Consider the following 23,273-nt stretch of genomic DNA (forward strand, 5'->3'; position numbering starts at 1 on the left):
TCAGGAGTTCTTGCCTTGTTTGGTTTATTAGAGGGAAAGTATTCAGTTTTTACTGTTAAATATAGTATTAGTTACTCTTTATCAGGCTGAGCAAATTCCCTTTTATTTGTAGGTTACTGAGAATTTCTACTAGGAATAGGTCTTGAATTTCATCAAATGCTTTTTCTGAATGTAATGATATGGTTTTTCTATTTTACTCCCAGCATGGAATTACATTCATTTCCAAATGTTCCCTCTAAGGTATCAATTTCATTGGCATAAACCATTTCATAATACTCCTTTTTAAGTGTCTGTAGGATTCATGCTGGTATCTCCCCTTTCATTTCGAACACTGATAATTTGTTTTTTACCTGATCAGCCTGGTTAGAAGTTTATCAACTTCTTTGATATTTACAAAGAGTCAGCTTCTGATTTGCTTTTCCTTGTTTCCTATTTCACTGACTTCTGTTCTTATTTTCTTGCACTTGTATTTACTTAAGCTGGAAACTTGAGACTATATTCTAATGTGTTTAAATTTATAAATTTGCCTCTGAATACTGCCTCAGCTGCAGCCCACAAATTTTGATGTTATGACTTTTATTTTCATTCTAGTCAAGATATTTTCTAATTTCTCTTATGATTTCTTTGGCATATGAATTATTTAAATATATTGTCCTTATCTTTCTGTTATTGATGTTTATGTTAATTCCATTGTGTTTGGAAAACAATGCCTTACATATAAAATTTCAATGCCCTTTAAATTTAAGGAGACTTTTAAGACCCAGGGGTGCCTTTTCCTTGCTCACTTTCTACTTCTGCTGGTTAGACACAGACAACAACGAGGCCCTGGGTGATGATACAGCCCCAAGATTAAAAATCTCAGACTTGAATCACTACATAGAAGAAAGAAGCACCATTACCTGGAACACTCAACCTGGTGATACATATGAGCAAGCAATAATCTATTTTTTGAACCATCATAGGTTTGGTTCTGTTTGTTATATTAGTTTCGCTTAACCCTGATTCAAATGCTACCTTTTGAAGGTTCCCCTCTGCTTTCCATTTCTCTGAGTTTATCATAAAACACATAGTCTATATTTCAGTTCATACTAGCTAAAGCATACCCACCACATCTACTCAATATTTTCATGTGTTCCATTAACAGACAAAACCTTCATGTGAATAAACGTAAATACATAGGACTTTACTGCACCAGCCAAGACGTTTTTGAAATAAATTTTTATTGAAGTACATAGCATGTGTACAGAAACAGGTGCCAAGAAACACACTATCTATACACACATTACACGTAACTCATGTATCTGTAGAAATACATAAGGCTGTCTGTACCTGGGGCATTTTTTCCCTGTTATTTTTTACTTGCTATTTTTGAATCCCTGGTAATCGAGAAAGACAAGAAAACAAGAGGCAGAAGGGTACCGAAAAGTTTATCCTAGAGAGGCTCTTGAATTCAAGGCTGGAAAGCCAAAGCTGGTCTTTTGCAATCACCTATATGCTGCTCAGTTCCTCTGCCACACTCCGACAGTGCTACCTTACCCCAAGTTTTAAGGGAACAAAGATATAACACAAGTAGGGAAGAATATAAAGAGAGAAGTTACATCATTTCCTAGAACAAACATAAGGCTCCAGGGTTACTACTGGCCCATGTGGCATCTTTGATAAATTTTTAAAAAGCTCTTTATAAAGGACTCCTTTTCTCAAGTCACCTGACATATTTGTTGCACTATAACCACACTGACTTTATTGGTAAGAACACCTTCCTTCCCCTTGCTGGTAAGCTGTGTAGGTAAGGCCCCAGTGTCTGTGATGTGAAGAGCATCTTCTGGATGTGGCCCTGTTCTGTTCTGTCCAGTTCACGTGCTGCAGCTGGCCTCAGGCGTGAGGCCAGGTTGTAATTTTGATTTTTTTTTTTAGATGCATCAAGGTTACTTTTAAAATACTTTTTAAATTGATAAATCACATATATACAGAATAAAAAGGGAGACGTAACTAAAAGCAATAAAACAACAACAAAACAAGAACCACCAGTTTACACAGGAAAAAATGTAACAAGTTCAGAGTTTCAAAAACACATAAATGATGCAAGAAACACCATAAGCAAAAATAAACAAATAAATTTGCATGGGCCTATGGGAATAGGGTCAAAGTGAAAACTCCAAATAAACTGAATTATACAGAAGTGATAAGGCCAATAAGAACTGATTTTCTATTTTATGCTAATGGAAAACAAGAAAATCATCCTGGAAATCTAAGAATATTTCTAGGTGACCCACTGTAGTTATATAAAAGTGGGGGGGGGGGGGGTACTGGCCTTACATTAGAAAGGGTGACTATCTTTCCGATTTTTATAAGAGGTAAAAGATGGCAACAACTTGACAGTGATCCCAGGAAAGGCCCTGGAATAAAACCTTACTTACAGTGATAATGTTTCTTAAGCCTTTTGGCAAGAGAACACTGTTCACCAAGTATCAGCAGGTACTTCATGAACTTTGGAGGGCAGTTACTTGACTAACATTTGAGAAATGCAGGACTTCAGCAAGGAATGTAAGATCCATGATGCTCTCACAGACAGACCTGGAGAGAAACAGGCTGATGGATGAATCAGTAAATTGCTAAAATTTTTACCTAATGGATGCTGCTTAAAACATCGGTCAATTTATATCATATCAAAGAGAAGTTTCCTAGGTCATTGTCCTCAGACTTGTTTCATTCAATACTGAATGTTCAAGTTTCAAGCTTTCGGGTGATTGAAAAGAATAAGATAGTAAACATATCTTAGATGATTCCCAAAATATTTCAAAAGGTTAATAAATCTAACACAAGAAAACTTAGAATAAACGAAGGTCCTGCGAAGCAGGTTGAACAAAACACCAACTGCACAAGTGCAGGATGGGGAAAGACTATTAACAGTAATAAAAATAATAACCTAAAAGACTCATTTTCATGTGGATGTCAGAAAAGCTAGTTCATTATTTGAGTGTCAAATAGAAGAACAAAAGAGCAGTAACTAGAACAAAGGACCACAGTTCTACTACCTATATTGGGGTCTGTTCTGGGTTGTATACTTTAAGAAAGAAAACTAGAGTCTTTGGAGAATTGAGGTTTGGATGGTAAAGACAATTGAAGCCACAATTTATCAGTGAAATGAACAGAATTAGAAAAGATAACTGCCAGTCACTGTAAGAGCTGTGCTTAAATGTTTGGCCCCAAGGGGTTCATAACACAAATGATGGGAAGAAGAACCAACCAGGACAGGCAGAGCTGCCCTCAAACGGAAGTGGCTTCTGGCCCCTGGAGAATCCGATCAGAGCTTCTAAAGGCCCATCTGGTACGTAGGCAATCAACTTGGAGACCTCATGAAAACATATCTAAAGATCCGCCCTGTTACAAAATTACTCTTTGAAGAACACATAGATGACAATTCTTCAGGACTACTGTGTTAAAACTTTTGATACGAAATTACCAATCATTCAGAGTTCGCTTCATGGGCCAATATTTCTCTCAAACTGACAAACATGGTGTGTGTTGCTCTCTGATGTGAAATCTCCCCAAGTGTTAATGCAATCAGCATTGACATGTAAACTTTTGATGCTGAAAGGCATTTGACTAGTGTAGTATATACACTAATACACTATAATAGTGTATATACTCTATTACACATTCTTAACTGCCGGATTCATGTGTGTCCCATCCTGAAAAAGCCTTTAAAAATATTACATAAACAAACATGGGTTGTCAAGAGTAATTTTACATAGCGAATCTTTCAGTGTATTTAACTTATGGATTTATTTGTATAATTTAGGTTACTCAAAACTATTTGGAAATGTGTGGTACGAACTAACAAAGTTCAATTTTGTCCTAAAATTAAAGGTATGTTTTACACTACACTACACAAAACCTCCAGGCATAACTACTGCATAGGATTCCTTGAAGTCCATTTCAACATTCATTCTCAGAGATCACACAAAATATGAATAAATCCATGTAATACATGAAAGAAATTTTCTATTTCACGTAACTACATCCTAGAATCATCAGGGACTGAGAAAGGAAACTTTTCCACGATTTTCCCTAAAGAAATTATTTACCATCTGTCAGCAATTTTTCTATATCACCTCCTAGGATATTTATATCAATTTTCTTTGGAAAAGCAAGAATTAACCTTGGCATACCATTGTACCAAACCCGCTCTTTTCATTCTTATAATACTTTTACTTTTTTTGTACCTTTCAATCTCAGAGCAGAAATAAAATCTGAGAAAGGGAATGTACATAGTTACTGTTCAGTCACTTACTATTCTCTGATTAAAGTAAATTAGCAAATGGAACTGTAATAAAAGGTACAAAAGGGGAGCTTACCTAGGTGATGTACTGCTGTCCAAAGGTACTCTCTTTGGGCCATTGGGAAAAGCATCTATGAGAAAGCACTTGAGCAATTCCTTGTCGGATCAAGAAATTCACTGCTTTCTATATTCCTAAACATAGGTCTTTGAAGTCACCAAAATTAAGCTAAAAGCGTCTAACTTAGGGTATTAAGATGTGTATGCATGTAGAACAAGCCAGTTACAAACCTACTTCCCTTTACATTAGCTATTAACTCTGTACCTCATACTTCAAATGAGTTCTGGGCATCATAAAAGAGTCACAAGATGCTCTTACATAGACATTTAGAAATCCAGTAACTTCTGATATAAATAGTGCTTTTAGGAGGAGGGAAACAATAATGATATTTATTAAATATAGCCTGCCTTTAACCATGAAAGTCTCTGGAATAAAAGCAAAAGTACTGCCAAGAAGCCACAGGTATTTATCACAAAGACAGAGAAAAATATGGTTTTGAAGGGTACAGTGACAGTTCTCTGCCTTCATTAATGGGCTCTAAGATTAAAGGTTAATAGCAGTATAAATACTATAATTACATAATGTTGGGTTCGTTTTCTTTCAGGTTTACAAAAAACCTTTTTGTTCTTGTACTTTTAAGGGCTTGTAAGGTCTGCCAGCCACTGCCTTTCTCGTCACCAGAGCTCTCAGCGGGTTTACAAGTGGACGTGCTCAAGACTGCCATCTGGTGGAAATGATAAGAAATTGAAATGGTTTTTGTAAATGATTAAAAATCAGTTGTCTAAGAAGGTACAAATTAAAAATGAATTGGAAGAAAAACAGTTCATTCTTAATACAGTAAGAAATGTAAAATACGGAACTTAGTAAATGTATAGAACATATGGAGAAAAAGATAAAAATTTTACTGGGGCACTAAGAAATATTTCTATGTAAAAAGATGCAGCACTAATTCTGGAATGGAACTCATCTCTGGTAAAAAACCCCCCAAATTAATCTACCACATAACAACTCAAAATTACAGGATTTTTACTTGGTAGTGAAATCTTGGCCAAATTATTAAAAAGGTCATCTGGAAGAATAAATGTTCAATTTTTATTTAAATAGATTAATAAGGGCACACTCTCCCTATCAGATAAAAAAAATAAAACAAAACAATGATAACTTAGATGACATACTGGTATACAATACAAAGTAATGAAATAGAATGTTCATAAAAATACAAGTATATACAAGAATATATAGTAAAAGGGCACCTTCAAATAAGCAAAGACTTTATGTATCAGCTACTGTGAGGGAATAATGGAAAATATTACATTAGATTTTAGGAGTGGAGTAATACTCTATATATATAGTTTCATTTATATTACAAATTTATAATAAAAAGGCCAAAATTGTAAAAGAAAATACATATAAATACTTACTCAGAATGTGAAAAGACTGTCTAAGTATACAACTGAAGGTTCAAACTGTTGAAGAAAATGATAATGTTCTAAACTATTGAAACTTAAAAAAATCAAGAGACTTCTCAAAACTCAAATTGAACATCTCTTTTCATTTAAATTTTACTTCAAATTTTTATTTAAAAGTAAAACAAAAAAATAAACCCCACTGTATTCTTAAAACAATATACAGAAAATAAAGCTGGCATAGAAATAAAAAAACACTGTCTAAGAAAAAGCAGACACAGGGTAGTATGCTATAAGAGGGGGGACGTGGAATTCTATGCCTTTGAGCTTGTAGCTTTTCAGGAATTAGGATGTTTCAGTATCAGATTAAACTGATCAGTTTGCTCCCATTCATGCTTTGACATTCCTATTTAAACAGTACTGAAAGGCAACTGGTGAACTCAGGAGAATGATTTGTGACATAAGTAACAGAGTAACGGCTAATCTCCTGAAAACCTAAAAAGCTCTCACAAATTAGTAAGAAAAAAGTCAACGTGTTAACAGAAAATAAGCAACATACGCAAACAGGTTTAGATAAAAGCCATACATTTACCAAAAAAAAAAAAAAAGAGAGAAAAGTTCAATCTCACTAGTAATCAAATAATTGAGAATTAAAAAAAAAAAATCACAAATCACTACACCCACAGGACTGGCAATTTGGAATACTGGCAAAACAGAAAACATGAGCACTGTTGTATATTGCCGGGCTTATAAATTGGTGCCTGCTTCATGGAAAGCAATCCAGGACTAAACTGAATTCATTTAGTTTCTATATTTTACTTTTTAACTCAAAATTTTATTCAAACACCTTTACCTACTAGATTTAACATACGTTAACATTTTATGTAACATTTTGAGGGAAGAGAAAATAAAACTCTCACATCCCAAAACACTTACTGTGCTAAATTAATGGGCATTTCCCCCAGGCATGTTTTATACATACTATGTGCTTATAAATTATATATCATACTCCATCAACTTTTAAGCTTTCATTATTTTACATGCCATTCCTTTACGTATGACTAAGGAAAAAAAGGTGCGAATTAAATCACGAAACAATGCTTTAATAACACTTAGGATTATATCTATTGTAATAGAAGTTTTTTAAGACTTAAAACCTAACTGTGGAATTAAAATGTGAACAGCTATGACAAGTTGGTGCAACTATGCCATGACAACTGCCTAGTCAATGGCAATTGTAAGGTGTCATTGACTTAAGATACTTCTCCCTTCCCCATAGACACTAAAATATGTAACAATATTATTTTCAAATACATTTCATAGATTAAAGGTTTTCCATAAATGACATCTTTTTGGAACTTGCAGTTTCCCTCAGCATTTTGCTTTCAAAGTATTAAATGATGGCTCACTACTTAGGGAAGCAAAGCCTTTCCTCCATTTCTCTTAAGTGCCCCAGAAAACAAAAAAAAACTGATCTATGCTAAAGGGGACCAATAGAGAGATATCCCTCTGTGGTAATGTCTGTCTTTAACCAGGAAAATGGTCTAGAGACAGTCAGTTCAAAGGTTCAGGAATTAATATATTTATCAGCTGGGACTAAGATGAACCAAGTGAGGTACCTGCCTTGGAGACAAAATATAAGGGGTACTAAAAACTTCAGTAATCAAGAGAAATATTTTAATGCAACATTTAAAAGAATAAAATGAATGCAAAAACCCATGATGAACAAAATATCAAAAAATTGCAAATGACAATTATTGATTTTTTCTTTGCTTTAAGCTCCAACAGAACACGGAAGGGCACTCTTACTGGTGCAGCCTTACAGCAGAAGGTAGGGGTCAGGGTGATAGATGTGATACCTTGCTATAGTTTAAAATGTAAATATGCAACAGAACACACAAATTTTCATAGGTGGGGTGAGCAATTTTCAGTATTAGATCCTCCAAGTGGATGCAGGCTACCAAGAGCTAAGAATGTAGATTTATTAACTCCATTTTTTTTTTTTTTAACAGTCAAAATTTTATGTATTTATGCATTGGACTTTAGGTTTCTAGAGGCAAGTACATTCATTCAGTAAATATTTACTGATTGCCTAAGATTTTACTAGGCATTAGTGGAGAAATGTGAGAATACAAAGACAGTTATATTCTCTGCCCTTAAGACATTTACAACTGAGTTGGAGACACATAAATGCATACAAATACATTTTATTGCTATGTAACAACTATGCTAATTCGCTTCTTTGCAACCCTATGGATTTTAGCCCTCCAGGCTCCTCTGTCCAGGGGATTCTTCAGGCAACAATACTGGAGTGGGTTGCCGTTTCCTTCTCCATATTAACTCCATTTTTATTAAAAGGAACTAGGCTTATATAAGATCAAGAAAACACACACCTGCTAAGTATCAGCATTCATGGGGCTACGGTAATTAAAAGTGTCATAGGTTAACATATTTGCATAGGGTTAGACAAAAAGACAATAGAACCAAACTCAGAAACTAGAAATGGATTATATACACATGGGAAGTTAGTATTAGACAGGGTTGGTATGGTGTTGGCACAATTAACCTACATTAAAAAAAAAAAACTGGATTCCTTATTTCATACTATGTACAACAGCAAAAAATTCAGCATGAAACATAAACCTAAATATATGTACTTGGGATGTGGGAAGAAGACTTAAAAACTGAAAGAAAATACAGAATACAGAACTTAAGATAACAATAACTTCTTAAGACAGTAACATAAACCATAAAGAAAAGAATGGATAAATAACAACAAAAAATTCCACACACAAAGTAAAAGAATAAAGACTGGGTTTTACAAAAACATTGGGGTTTCCTTGGTGGCTCAGATGGTAAACAACCTGTCTGCAATGCGGGAGACCTGGGTTTGATCCCTGGGTTGAGAAGCTCCCCTGAAGGAGGAAATGGCAACCCACTCCAGTATTCTTGTCTGAAAAACCCCACGGACAGAGAAGCCCAGTGGGCTATAGTCAGTGGGGTTGCAAAGAGTCGGACACAACTCAGACTAACACTTTACAAGGCGCAACAGAGGACTAGTATCCTCACTGCATAAAAAATAAATAAATAAAACTACAAATAAATGAGAAAAAGATAATCCCAAAGAAAAGGAGGTAAAAGTACAGGCATTCAACTCAAAGAAGAAACTCAAATAGCCAACACACACAGGAAAGATGTTTGCCTCACATGTAACCAGAAATGCAAATTAGGTTATTATTTCACGTTCAAATGACTGGCAAATTTAGAGACTGACAATTTTACTGTGTTACTGAGGATGGGGAGGGACAGAGGAACAGGAATTTTCATAGATTTCTAGTGGAAGTGGAATTTAGCACACCTTGAGTATAATGCATCTACAATATTAACTTGAAGATAAGCATACTCTATATCCCAGTAATTCTATTTCTAGGCAAATACTAGAGAAATACTAGTACACATGCTTAAGGGACAGACACTAGGATGCCTACTGCATTAGTTTTCTGTAATAGTAATTAGTTATAAATAATCTAAATCTCTCTCAACAAAAATAAACCAGTTTACTTAACTGTTAACTTGTTTTACAGAAGAGGTGGGGAATGTAGAGGTAATAATATGAATAAATTCAAAGCTGATGTTGGGAATAACACCTTTTCCTCCCCCATAATCCACCCTGCAAAATCCAAACTAACCAAACATGGTGGGTAGTCAGTGTGGGGCAAGAGTTAATGAGGTGATTGACCTCTTAACGGTAGGTAGGTGATAGATGACAGGGTGTTCAACAACATCCCCTATCCCCTCTTCTAAATATAACAATGATAATAGTCAGGTAGATAACTGAATCAAAACCTGTAAATACTGTTCACAGCTCAGCCAAACACTTGAGTTTCCTTTCTTGCAAAACAAATATTACTAGTTTCCTCTGCCTAAGTCCACAAATACATTCTCTGAGCCCAGTGATTTTCCAATTTTTCAAAGAGCTTTTATTCAAATGAAATCTTAAGATGGAATCTCAACAACAGAAAAAAGCAGAACTGCTCTGGAGGTTGAGAATTGGAACCCTAGAACTTCCTTTGGTAATTATAACATTTTAGAGACAGTGTAAACCATATATGAAAATTCTTAAGTCTCTTGTTTTTTGACTACACATATTTTAAAATGTCAACTTTTCATGAAAAGCTTTGTAGTTTCCAAAGAAACTATAAAAATTAAATCCACTAATGTTCAATTTAGGAGTATACTTCAATAGCATCCAAGTGCTATAATAGCTAACCAGTTTTATCCAAGACTAATATTAATAGTAAATATTAAATACAAATCTTTTAAATAAGCTCTATATCAATTTACTTACAAGATGCTTATTCACAGGCAAAACATCATGAACATACACGACATGGTCTTTTAAATGATGTTACTGCGGAATTTTGTCAAAATAAAGTGTACTTCATGTCTTCAAGATTTAGAAATGAAGCAAAACCATCTCTTCATAATGAGCACACAACTGAAAATAGCATAAATGACTCAGGAAAGGGAAAGCAGCAGTCAGATCCATACATTACAGTAATTCTTGGATTGTACCGGTGTTCTTCACCTCAAATACATGTGCAAGTATTTTAAATGCAGGTGGATATTATACGGTAAAAGAAGAATACCTGTGCTGTACAGATTTAATCAATAAAAAGATGAATATTGTCAACATTATCATGCAGGGATTTTAGTCAAGGGGGAGAACCCTATCTTTGATTCTTCTACTTATATTTAATAAGTTATGGTTCTTATGTGCTTCACTAGGGTTGTGGATACTAAGAGGTAAAAGAAATAATTACTAATCCATTAATACCAAAATCATGCACCCTCTCCCTCCTGAATTAGAAGAGCAACCAGTTATGTCTGAGTGGAAAACAATGTATTATACTAGTTAATAGAAACACTTGCCAGGTAGAATAAAACAAACAGGAAATAAGGGAGAGAAGATACCATTGCCAGGAAAGCTAGCAAAAGGGGAATCAGTGGTGTGCTGTCTGAAAAGCAACTTTTATATTAGTAGCTACACTGTTTTACTTCTGATCACAATACAGCATACAGTACAGGAGTCACCAGAACAATGGGCAAAAATAAACACTTGCTTAGCATTTTCATTAAGGTTTACAGAATAATGCCCAATGTTGAATAGAAAAAAAAGAAAAAAAAACAAAAAACACACAGCAATTGGGCAAAAAATGACAATGCATGGGAATTCCTAGGCAGTCCAGTGGTTAGGACTTGGCACTTTCACTACTCTGAGCCCAGATTCAATCCTTGGTCAGGGAACTAAGAGCCAGCAAGCCAAAAAAAAAAAAAGACAATGCAAATTGCTAGAATGTGCACCTAAGAATTCATCTGCAAAACCAAGTAACTCTCAGGATTGCTTTGAAATAACTTAAAAAATTTGGTCTCAATGATTACTGTATTAGCATTTGATGATCTTAACAGATTTTATGCACATTATGTATTAATATGTGAAAATCACAGTATGCTATTTTTCAGTAATACTATTAAGCTACCCAAAACAGACTGTGTTCTAAAATCTTTTATCAAATGCTTTGTCTTATCAAACCAGTTTAATTTCAAGGCACAAATAAAGGCAATTTGGAAGAGGAAACGTGAATATGAGATGTCATAGATGTCATTTTAAAATGAATCTAAACTCAAGACAAGGATAATATTTGGATAGCAAAAGAAATTCAATGGATGTTTTCAGGTTAATCTCAATTAAAACTCAGTTTAATTCAAGCAACATAAACTGCCTGATAGCACTATGAAAAGTAACACCTGACTGAGACCTACCCGTCTGAAAATAAACCTGACTCAGGGACAAATCAGAGTTGCAGTCCTTTTTGGCTACCCAAACACATTTAAAGTATCTTAAGTAGTAAGTATCTTAAGTAAATATTTTGAGTACCATGCCTCATAATTGGACATGAAATGTATAACAGAAATCAACAGGGTTTTTGGTGGGGGGGGGGGGGGGGGCGGGTAGGAGCGGCGGTGCCATGCAGCTCACAGGATCTTAGTTCCCTGATCAGGGATCAAACCTGTGAAGAGTCCTAACTACTGGACCACACGGGAAATTCCCAAGCGTGCCTTTAAAAAAACAGTCTCCATGGTAACTTTCCCCAACCTTGCTGAATGTTGAGAAAATCGAAAAATCTAACAAAAATTCAGCATAAAACCACGATCCACTTAATCAATATTAAACAAGGAAAGTCCTGTCTTTATTGGGCCAACCTGAAATGACATCTCAGTCATGGTAAATAGTTTTATTCAAAATATGACTTTAAAAATTCAATACAGAACTGAGACTTCCTCAAAAGAAGTAACACAAATCTGTAACAGAAGTCATCTTAAAAGATTAAAATGATCCAAATCTATGCCATTCACAAACATCATGAGTTTTCCAAGTTACAGGAAACTTACAGGAGAAAAAAATGCCACAATATAAAGATTCCACTTTGTTTATCTTGCTAAGGATCAGTGTAATGGTAACTACATAAACATCGTCTTTTCCCCCCAAGTAAATTTCGTATCAAATCTGTATATCTTTGGATTCATCTACTATTACACTGTAATGTTGGGAATAAATGAACACACTGTCAAGCTGTCCAACAGGATGACGGCAGCAAATCTGAAAGTCTGGGGGTCCCAGAGAATCTTTCAAGGAAGTCCAAGAAATCCAAAATATTTTCTTATTAATACTAGTATTTATTCTTTCTCAAAGAATCAAAATTTGCACTGACTGGGCAAGAGAAACGGTGGGCAAAGCTGCAGGCACCTCAGCATGAATCATGACACTAGCATCAAGCTAGTCACTATTTTCCTTGTACTCATAGAAGAAAAAAAAAGGGGGGGGGGCAGATTTCAGTTAACAAAGTCCTTAAGCAGTAAAAATTTCTACCCTTGAGTATACATCTTTTTAATATCCTATTATAGTGAAATGAGAAGTGCTGGCTCTACGGCATGCTGAAGTGTGAGGCATGTGTGCTGAACTAGCAGCCACTTTACATGAACACCATTTTTACTTGAAAGAATGACTGTTGACAGACAGTGGTAATTCAGCATTTTCTCTGAAATGAAGAAAGCCTGTTATATACAGAAAACAACTGATAATATTTGTTGCCAATGATAACATTTCACTTTTCAAAGGAATATCAGAATTTTGAAAAATCTGTATCCATCATCATGAGCTTGACAGCTTTCTAATACTTAAAAAGATTTTTCTGATGAGATCAGTTATATTATTAAAAATTATAAACACACCATAATCAGATGTTAATATTCTAGAAAGAACTGCATTAACTTAATGAACTAGTATTTTCCAAATGACCAAGGCATGTTATAAAATCATGCAAATGTCAAAGATCCACTACTTATAATCCAAGACAGATCAAATGGATTTTAATGTAACAGAGAACAGAGCTGACAATAAAGTTTCAGATTTCATATCACAACGAATCTTTAAGAAGCTACCTGCTCTGATGTTTTAATACTGTATCAAAGAGGAATATCCATAATTACCCAAAGATATTAAAACAATACTCTTTTCCAATACTTATTTGTGTGAGGCCAGAGTTCATTATATACTGTGAACACAGTGCCACATTGCAACAGATTGAATGCAAAAGTAAATAAGAGAATCCAGTCAACATTCAAGGATTTACAAAACTGAAAGCTAGTGCTATTTTTTCACACTAAATTGTTTAGATTTGGAAAATATTTTAATAGAACATGCTATTTATGTTAACAGGTAATGGTTTTATCTTTAATGAATTAAAATGGTATGGAAAATTTCTTGGTTTTAACTTCTATACAATACACAAAACCCACAAAAGCAAAGGTCCTTCGGGATCTTGAATTTTTAGATACATAAATGGGTCCTGGTAACAAAAACACCTGAGAACAGCTAGACTAGGGAATTTAGATTAGTAAATACTGAGTATGGGTGTTTCCTTTGCTAACTTAAACAAAATTTTTATTTCCATGGCCACAAAGTCCCCTGAAAAAGATTTCTTAAAACAGTATAAAAATGCTTTTGAAGTGGATAAGAGGTTAATTAGTATTGTCCTACAGAGTTTGGTTAATACCTCCTTGGATTTAATTGTAACTCACCTACATGGTTTTCTGTGAAATTTTTTATAACAAATATTCTAACTATATCAGATGTTTACGATAACATTCAAAGCTGAACTTTTACTTTTAAATAGCATACAAAATAGTAATCTGTCACACTGTTTTTATCAAGTCTTTATTTAGGTAACAAGTTGGTTATGTTCACTGCATTGTATGAAACATCACAATATCATACTGGAAAGGTACTATCAGTACAGGGTTGGATCAGAGTGGACAGTTTGAACAACAACCATTTTGCATTCTTCATTCCCTATCTTTTAACAACCCCCCCAAGCCCAGTCAAGGGACAAATAGCTTTAAACATCATCATGTAAAGCACTTTAACTTACAAGGCTAAAACCTAAAGAATAAATAAAATATGTTGTGGCAATAATTCCTTTTAGACCAAAAAATCAGGTGCACAATAAATCGAAATGATCAAGAAAGCTGTATTTAAATGTGTGGCTCTCCAGAAACAGCTTCAGGAAAATGTTACAGAAAATACCATGAATTCCATTTCACACAGGACCAGATGATGACTCATTTCAACTACACACAAGGGCAATTACATCCTGCTGAAACACAATCTGAACAGATAGGAAAATGTTTACAAAGCATCCACAACGTGTACACCATGTACAAACGGACACATTCATTGCTTCGCCTACCCCCACGCTCCTTTTAGATAAACATTTCACTCTTCATGTTCAGCATTAGCTGGATACATGCAAAACTCAAAAGAATTCAAGGTTATTGTAAAAATAGAATTAAACTAATAAACTTCAAGTACCTTATGTGACAGCCACTCCGTACCGTGCCCAATGTTATAAAATGAAAGGTTACTGAACCCATGAAAATATCTCTGTAATTTTTCCTTAGATCTAAAATAGATAATTTTAAATGTATTTATAGTCATTTCAATGTGATATTCTGAGCTTTTAAAATAACGTAAACAATTAAAAATTATACCAAATTACACAAAACCTGTTGTATCTTAAAAGCTGAAAAATTAAAACTATAGAAACCCACATGTAAAACAAAAATCACAATTTACATTATAAAGGCAAATTTCATCATTTAAAAAAAATTTGCAGCAGTGAGATGTCAAAGCAAATTATAAATAGCATAAATTAATCCATTTGGTTTCAAGAGATTTTTCTAGTGAGAACTGAAGGATGTAGTAGACACATGCATAAAATTTGTAAGGGTTTATAATATTATTGCCAAATACACTTTATGTTGAAGCAGGCAACATTACAATTTGGACATTATTGGAGAACCCAGTTTGGTAATACAGGTAAAATTGGGAAAAAAATTAAATAACAATTAATAATAAATATAAATCCTATAGTAAATTGCTCAAATGAAATTTTAAGCCACAGAGCTGCAAAAGGCTTCCAACTTGGTGAACTGAAAAAAGGAACATCTCATACAGTTCTTTACTCTTACATGCTTATATGTTGTGTGCCTTAGTTAAAAAAAAAAAATAATGTATCTTCAGAGTACAGCTAACTATATTCCCATGCACCTCAGGCATATTCGTTATTTGTGGTGAAATAACTCCATTGGTTTCTAGGGTCAAAAGTTCAATACAGATGTAACCAGTATGTCTGAGGCTGGCAAAAATACTGTAGTACAGGCAATGCTACAAGTGGCAATTACCAGAAAACACAAATATGAACAAATGATGGGAAATGCTAATGATTTTCTGCTCATATCACAAAACGCTGGGAATCCACAAGAATATTTTTCCCTTGTATTGAAGAAAATTGTGATTAAAAGTTTTTTCCCCCAATTTTCAGAATCAAAAGCATTTTAGAAGGTATATAAGGCTACCATGGGTCTTCTAGATCTCCAGCACCCTACAGGAAGAGAAAAGGAAGAATATTATTACTATTTACCTACACCACTTCCAGGCTGGACTGAATTTCAAAAGAAAACAAAATCAGATGAACAAGTTACCTTCCTTTCTTTGTCTGAAAAGGTACTTTTACAGAGAGAGTTGTGTGTATTGTATACTGTGTGTATACACACATGGATCTATCTAATATAGATAGATAATTGGTTGGGCTTTTTCCTCCCCTTTCCACCAAATGACTTCCTCTTTCTCAAACCACTTAAAAATATTCTGGCATTGGAAAAATAGATCAAAACATCAGCTATATCCAAAGATTCCAAAGCTTCAACTTATGACCTCAAGCAACTTTAGACATATGTTAAATATAAAACATGAAAAAGCAAAGTTAAAATGTTTTACATACACAATTGTTTTAAAAAATACCCTAATGTGACTTAGTTGTTTGTATTTTAAAAATTCATTTTGGTGAAGTCAAACTCATATCTGCCACCACTATTTAAAATATCTTATACTTCTTGCATTACTAATCTCTGATGAATACTTCTAGCAAAACTCAAAAGTCTTGCAATCTTTAAAAAGCTCATCATGACAACCTTCTGACATGTTTACATGTGTTCACACTGTCCAAAGATTAATATTTTGTGTCACAAAAGGGGGTTAAGAAACAGAATAGATTTACTTTGAGTAACCCAGACTTCTCAAAAATTTTTTAATTAATGAAAAACGCACCAAACCAAAAGTTTTCTAAGTTTTATATAGATACAAATGAAATTCAAATTATTTTTCCAATATACCAAACCTGGTTGTTGTTTTTTTAATTAAAAATAAGTACAACATGCATAGGTTATTCCACATCACATGCTTTATTTGGACTTAAACACTTATAATTTCATTCTAAACACTTGGTTGACATACATTTGGATGTATGTAGTTAGGCTATACAGAATATACAAACCAAAGCTGGATGAATAATACATAGATATTTCAAAAATGATGTTTCAAAAAGGATACAGAAAAAGGAAAAATAACCACACATCCGGAATCTCAGAACTACTAAAAAATAAAACTACAGAGAGGCAAAATATAAACAATTCCAAGAACACACAAATTATCATCCTTGAAAAAAGAAATTACAGGACAGCATCTGCCATTCTTTGAGGAACTAAAATTACTAAAGAAAACACAAATTCATTACAAAGCTAACTATGAATGTACTAATATGTGAAGCAGTATAATTCTACATTAACAATTTTTTCCACAATATAAAGTAATCTTGCTAATCGGTAATTTCTAATCCTTTCCTAGTATGAATTTAACTAGTGACTTTAATAACTGGTAGCCTCATTTCTGGCATACAATATGAAATGACATGTAATTTTATTAAATTCAAAGTACTAGAATATAGCCAATTTTAAACTATCTGATAAAGATGTATGCAAAGGCCTTCTTAAAAAACAAGGCTATAATATATGAATATAATAAAACTAGTTTACCAAGATTTCAAATAACAAAATGGTTATATAAATGCATACATTATACTTCCTAAGAAAAAAACCATCAAATCAAAGATCACAAAAATATTACCACAAAGTAAAGTCATAGCTTTTCACCACTCATCTTTGTCCCTGCATCTTCAGTACGGCTGTCTAATTCAGCAAGATCACTTTTTGATTCAGTATGGCTTTCCTGCATTGTCACTGTGTTTCCAGCATCACTGTTCGAAGAAGTAGCTGTAGCAGCTTGTTCAGCAGGATTTTCTTCGCCCTCTACTTTAGCTAGCCTGTAACTAGTCAGCATCTCCTCCAGAAGTTGTCGGTAGTTTCCCCTATGATTAATTCTCATTTGCCTGAGAGCTTCCACCAATTTCCCCTGTGATCCACTTTCCTCTGCTTCATCGGAGGCCTTTTTTTAAGATTCAAGACCCCAGTGTCAGTAGACAAACTAGGATATCACATGTATTTCATAACATATCAAAGCAAAACACTCATTTCTCTACCAAGAGTAATATAGTCTAAGCATGAGAACATTTCATTAAGTAAGAATCAAGTGTTACTGTGTCAATTAACAAAAATTTCCAATCAAAATACCTCAAATTATTTTTAGCAAATGAGCATCATGAACTATTAACGTCTTATTTTACATTGATATTTGAAGCTTAATCTGAAATTTACTTGCTAGTAAAATTCAACAGCAACACAGCATCTCCTAAAGGCAACTGACTTCAAAAGAAAATAATTGGCTATAATTATTTAGTACTAAAGGAAATTAGTGTTTAAAGTAATAGGAAAGGACAGAAAGCAGGCCATTAGAACATTAGTTTCTTCATTTCTGCTGAGTGACAGGAAGGAGAGGAGAAACAAAATGCAGTATTATATAAACTAAATTTGGGGGAACTGTAAAATTTCTGTGGATAAAAATTTTACTTATTTTTTGTCTTTAAATATTTTACTAAAAATCTCTAGATTGAAAAGAAATATTTTAAACATTATAAGAAGATATGAATAGTAAACTACTCAATTCTTTTATATTTTACTAATTTTGTAAAACTGACAGATTTCTCCTATAGTAGCTACTTAACCTTGTTTGCAGAATTATCCAAGCTGATCATACTGATATGCTGACAGATACAACTCAATCTTATAATATGTGCCTCCTGACATGATGTGCTAGGGAGGACAAAGCTATGTCTTGTGATCTTGCCAAAAATGTTTAATTAAGCTAATCCCTAATGTAATAAGAAAACAGGGAACACAGAATTATGTGGAAAAACACCACAAGGAAACTATCATATGATCCAGAATGTAGGACATCCTATTTAAAGCTAGCTTAGACTTATTTTCAGGGTTAAGGGGAAAAACAAATTGGGAGCTTCGTTAAAGGCTTGCTTAACATGCTTGACTGGTTAACAACTACACTAGACCACAAAACAATTCTAACAGTCATTCTATGGACAACTGAGAATATGTGGACTTTACATTAGATGATACTAAATTTATTACCAATTTTCTTAGGTATAATAATAATTATGGTTATGTAGACAAATGTCCTCATTCTCAAGAGCTGTATGCCAAAATACTTAGAGGTAAAATATTTGATCAGCAGTTTGCTGTCAAAGGTTCAGTCAGTCAGTTAAAAAAAAAAAGCCAGGAATGTACACATAGAGCAAAGAGAGCAAATATGATAAAATGCAAAAACCTACTGAGTCTAGGTAAGGTACACAGATGTCCACTATGACCATTTCAATTTCTCTATTATGTTTGGAAGTTTTCACCATAAAACATTGGGAAAATAAAATACAAAAAGGCTACTGATACAGATCTGATACAAACTCTTAACCATCTTTGGAGGTTGTTACTCTGTAATTCTACAACAAAGGTAAAATGACTATAGTCATATAGTAAATGGCAATGCTTATTATTAGAAAAATGAGAGCTTGAATATTTTTTTTAAGTGCAAAAAGCAAGAGATAATACTGTGTGCAGCATACGTTTTATGTGTAGGCATATGTGTGCCCATATTCTTTAGGATATTATATGTAAAATGCCTAGGAAGAAAGGAAACACAGCAATACAGAAATGATAATAGTGGGTGATGAAGTTTCAGATGCTTTGACTACTCCAATTTTCTACATCAAGCATATTAACTATCAAAATAAATTTTTAATTTGCAAAATTTAGTGTGTGGAGAGAACATAATAAAATGTGGTCTCTCAAGATTTTTCTCCCCCCATTTACCTTTGCTTCTGTACTAAATAAACATTATTTCCCTAAATACATTTTCTAATTTGAATCCATTCAGGAAAGGTTAAGATGGAACAATGAGTTAAATGCTTGCTGATCATAAACCTTATCAATTTTTAATCAGATCTTCCAAAAGGAAATTTTCTATTTGAGAGTGTATCACAAAGAACTTTTAATGAAGGGTATAAGTCTCCTTTCTGCCCTCCAAATAAAAAGCCCTCAAACCAACAACTACCTTTGACAACTCCCTTGGACACTGAAACAAAATCAAGTGGACAATAAGAGAACTCAACCCTGGTTTCACATTAGAATCACCTGTAGAGTTTCTAAAATTATACAGATGCCAAACTCCAACCCATGATATTCAGATTCAGTGAGCTGGGATGATTTTCTTAAAGCCTGACAGGTGATTCTGATACACAGCAAAGGTTGAGAACGACTGATAAACTGTCTCACTTCCCTGAGCTTATTGATAAGGTTGGATCAAAGTTGTTAACGTGGATGTATCTCACACTCCATCTGACATCTTTATCATCACAGTAATCATCTATGTTTCTGTGAAATGCTATAGTAGTGGTATCTGGGGAGACAGCAGTAGTTGCTTTATAAAAAACACACTAAAACCCAAACTCTAAAGTCAATAGGAATGGATTTACAATAGCCAATTGAAAAGAATTTGAGTTAATGACCACATTTAAGTCATTCCATATTATAGCAAATTACATTTTCCTATTGTGCTAGATAGTAGATAGGTGAAACCTCTCCATGTCATCTGATGTTTCAAAATACTGTTATACAACAGTCATGGATTTTCATTAATATCAGAGAATGAATCTATTGTTTAGCTGCACCGTCTTTACCTGAACTCACACAAAAGATATCTCAGGTTTACATATCTATCAGAGCAATTCATTCCACCTTGCAACTGTTGACAAGTCTCTCTAGTTACACTGTAAAATCTTTTAGACAGAGATAATTTCTATTCCTTTCTGTATCCTCCCAGCCACTTAGGGATGAAAAATTAATGCTTGTGCTAAGAACTTAATATACATAATTTCATTTAATCCTTGTAGGTACTCTATTGTAATAAATACTGTAACTCTAGTTTTTATAAGCGAAGAAACTAAGGCACAGAGAGATTTAAATTATTTGTCAGGATGACAATCCAAGTAAGTGACAGAGCTCATATTTGTGTACAGGTGTAATCAACATCAATGTCCCTCTGAATGTTCTTCTGACTACATTACGGTAACAGTTTTGCATAGTAAAGTGCCTCATATAAATAGATGCTTACTAAATAATTAAAATTATTGTTGAGCTGGACCACAAATTATTTCATATTGAAGTCTATATTTTCTTATAATAGAAAAATTAATGAAATTACAGGACAAAAAAACCATATTAGATGGGAAGGTTTAAATTATTCTGCAAAATAAATTTAAGACAATTACAGACATGGGAATTTAGGACTCTTCCCTCAGATTCTGTTTTACTGTCACCTAGACTAACCCAGCCTGAGAATCAAATTTCTCATTATGAAAACATTGCCTTACACGAAATAAGACCCAGAAACATAGATAAATCAAAAAAGACAGCAAAAGGGGGGTAGGGAAATCTAAGCACATTTAAAAAATAGAATTTAATTAGCTCAAATTCATCTGCAGCAATTTTTTAAAAACATAGTCGCCATAAGCGAAACTCTTTCAAACAGTGGAGAAAACTTAAGGAACGATAGTATAGATATTTACTGTGTGGTTTTTTTCTTTTTTGGAGTCCTCATCCCTGCTTGTCAGGTAAAAATAATCTTTAGAAGAGTCTCAAATATGACTTCATGAGATACAATTAAAAATGACTAATAAAGAATCTAATAAATTATATATCATCTGCAAGTATCATGTAAACTTCAATCTGAAATAATTTTAAAGAGTCACTTAAAATGGTCAAGACCACAAAGCTATGAGGAGTATGTCAAATGACACCTTAAAAAATAGTGACTAAAGTTAGTGTGTTTTAAAACAGTGTAGGCAGATCTCCATAAAAATGCTTTGACAAGTGAAAAAGTAAATGAGAAACAATTTACAAAAAAAACCAGTATTCACAAAGTCCTAAAACTGTGATATAAAAATATAATTGATCTATTTGAAATAAAATTAAAAAGATTTGTCTATAAAATTTCGTAATGTGAAAACAGAACAGGGAGATTTTGGGGGGCTTTCGTTTTCTTTCCTCCCATTCTCAAAATCCAAATACCTTAGTTTTTTTTAATTAGAATATAAGTGTGTATTTAAATGAAAAATAACTAATAAGACACTGGGCTTGACTGCTTAATCTCAACAAGTTTATAAACTATTCCTCATAAAAAATGGAATATTTTAAGACTACAAAACATGAGAATTGGAAATTATGTTTCTTACATGATAGACAGAGGTGGGGTAGAGACACATGTAATCTCTAAATATCTCAGAGAGGCTGCATGGGAAGGTATGAAGGGAACAGGTTTCAGAGGCACTCTGACTTACACTCCAATTCTAGCTACTCGATTCACCTAGCTTTGCAGCCTGGGCAAGCTACTCCTTTGCACCGATTCTTAGTCTTCTCTGTAAAGTAAGGATGTTGAGTTACCTACACAGTATGTAGATACAGTTACGCAGATCTGGCTTAGCACAAGTAGGAGCTGGGAAAATACAAATTCCTCTTTATCACTGAAGAATCATCAACTTACACAGCTATTTGTTCAGTGGTATAATAATTCAAAAGTATTTTAAGTCTCCTTTGAGGGAAGAACTTAACCTTTTGGCATGAAAAATATAAAGCTCAAATAATAAACTTTCCTACTCATGAGCAACCTCAAATTAGTTTTTAAAATATATAACAAACTAGCATTTTAACAGAAGAAATAGTGGGGGTTATCCCAGAGCCCTACGTAATATAACAATAACTTAGAGTAAAACGTAATTTTTTACTTTTTCTGGTACCCTAGGTTATTATTCTTTTGGGGGTCACAGACTCCTTTGAGGAACTAATGAAAATCAGACATATACTAATCATTAAATAGTATTTATGCACACACATAAATATATCTGCAAAAACTTTTGGAGGATTCACAAACCCCTTTATTAAAATTTCAAGCTTGACTCTTTTCCAGATACTGATTTTAAAGCTGGGAAAGTATCAATGTTGCTTACATTAAGAAGACTGAACATATTCCAGAAAGTTGAACCCAAAAAAAAAAAATTAAGTAAAACAATTTAGAATTCCCCCAAATAATGACTTTCCTGAATATATTTTAAATATATTCTGACTAAAATTCATCTCACCTATTAAAAATACTTTTATTAACCAAAAGACTTTTTTTAATATAAGAAAAATGAATGAATACCCATTTCTGGTACTGCTGATAAGAATTTATAGCAGAACAATTCTATTCTTCTATCTTTGATATAAAGCAGACGTTTTAGGATTCTAAATGATCTTTGATTTACTGTGACTAGCATTTGTATTTTTAAATACCTGAATAAAAAATTATTTTTATTTAAAAGATATTCTTAAAATGAGCTCCCTCACACCCCATACAACTATCTCCTCTTCTGTCTTTCTACCACACTCCTGTCTTGCCCATTCTGCAAGGTAACTCTATCAGCCCCTGCCACTCTGTACTTCCTGGCAGCAACTTCCACTTGGCACAGATCTGACCAAGCTGAGAAGCATTCATGGAGCACTTCCGTGCTTCAAGTTAAGGCCTAAGAATTTAATCAAACATTATCATTTCCTCAGTTTTCTGGGTTTT

At 33.6% G+C, this 23,273-nt stretch overlaps 1 protein-coding gene across 5 annotated transcripts in view; it reads right to left on the bottom strand.

The window, feature by feature from the left end:
• Positions 1–1,199: 1,199 nt before the first annotated feature.
• The window catches only part of PPM1B (protein phosphatase, Mg2+/Mn2+ dependent 1B), a 92,924-nt gene continuing 70,850 nt past the window's right edge, over positions 1,200–23,273 (bottom strand). For 2 of the 5 annotated variants that reach the window (XM_061155498.1, XM_061155499.1), the window contains exon 6: positions 16,591–17,648. In XM_061155498.1, coding sequence (XP_061011481.1) covers positions 17,343–17,648 — 306 coding nt within the window. In that variant the 3' untranslated portion in view covers positions 16,591–17,342. Of the gene's footprint in view, positions 5,065–5,761; positions 5,807–14,008; positions 15,751–16,590; positions 17,649–23,273 lie in introns of those variants that run through there. The other 3 variants (XM_061155501.1, XM_061155500.1, XM_061155502.1) reach the window with 3 other exon arrangements.

This window comes from Dama dama, chromosome 11, assembly GCF_033118175.1.
Source record: "Dama dama isolate Ldn47 chromosome 11, ASM3311817v1, whole genome shotgun sequence".
In the NCBI taxonomy this organism is placed as follows: domain Eukaryota; kingdom Metazoa; phylum Chordata; class Mammalia; order Artiodactyla; family Cervidae; genus Dama; species Dama dama.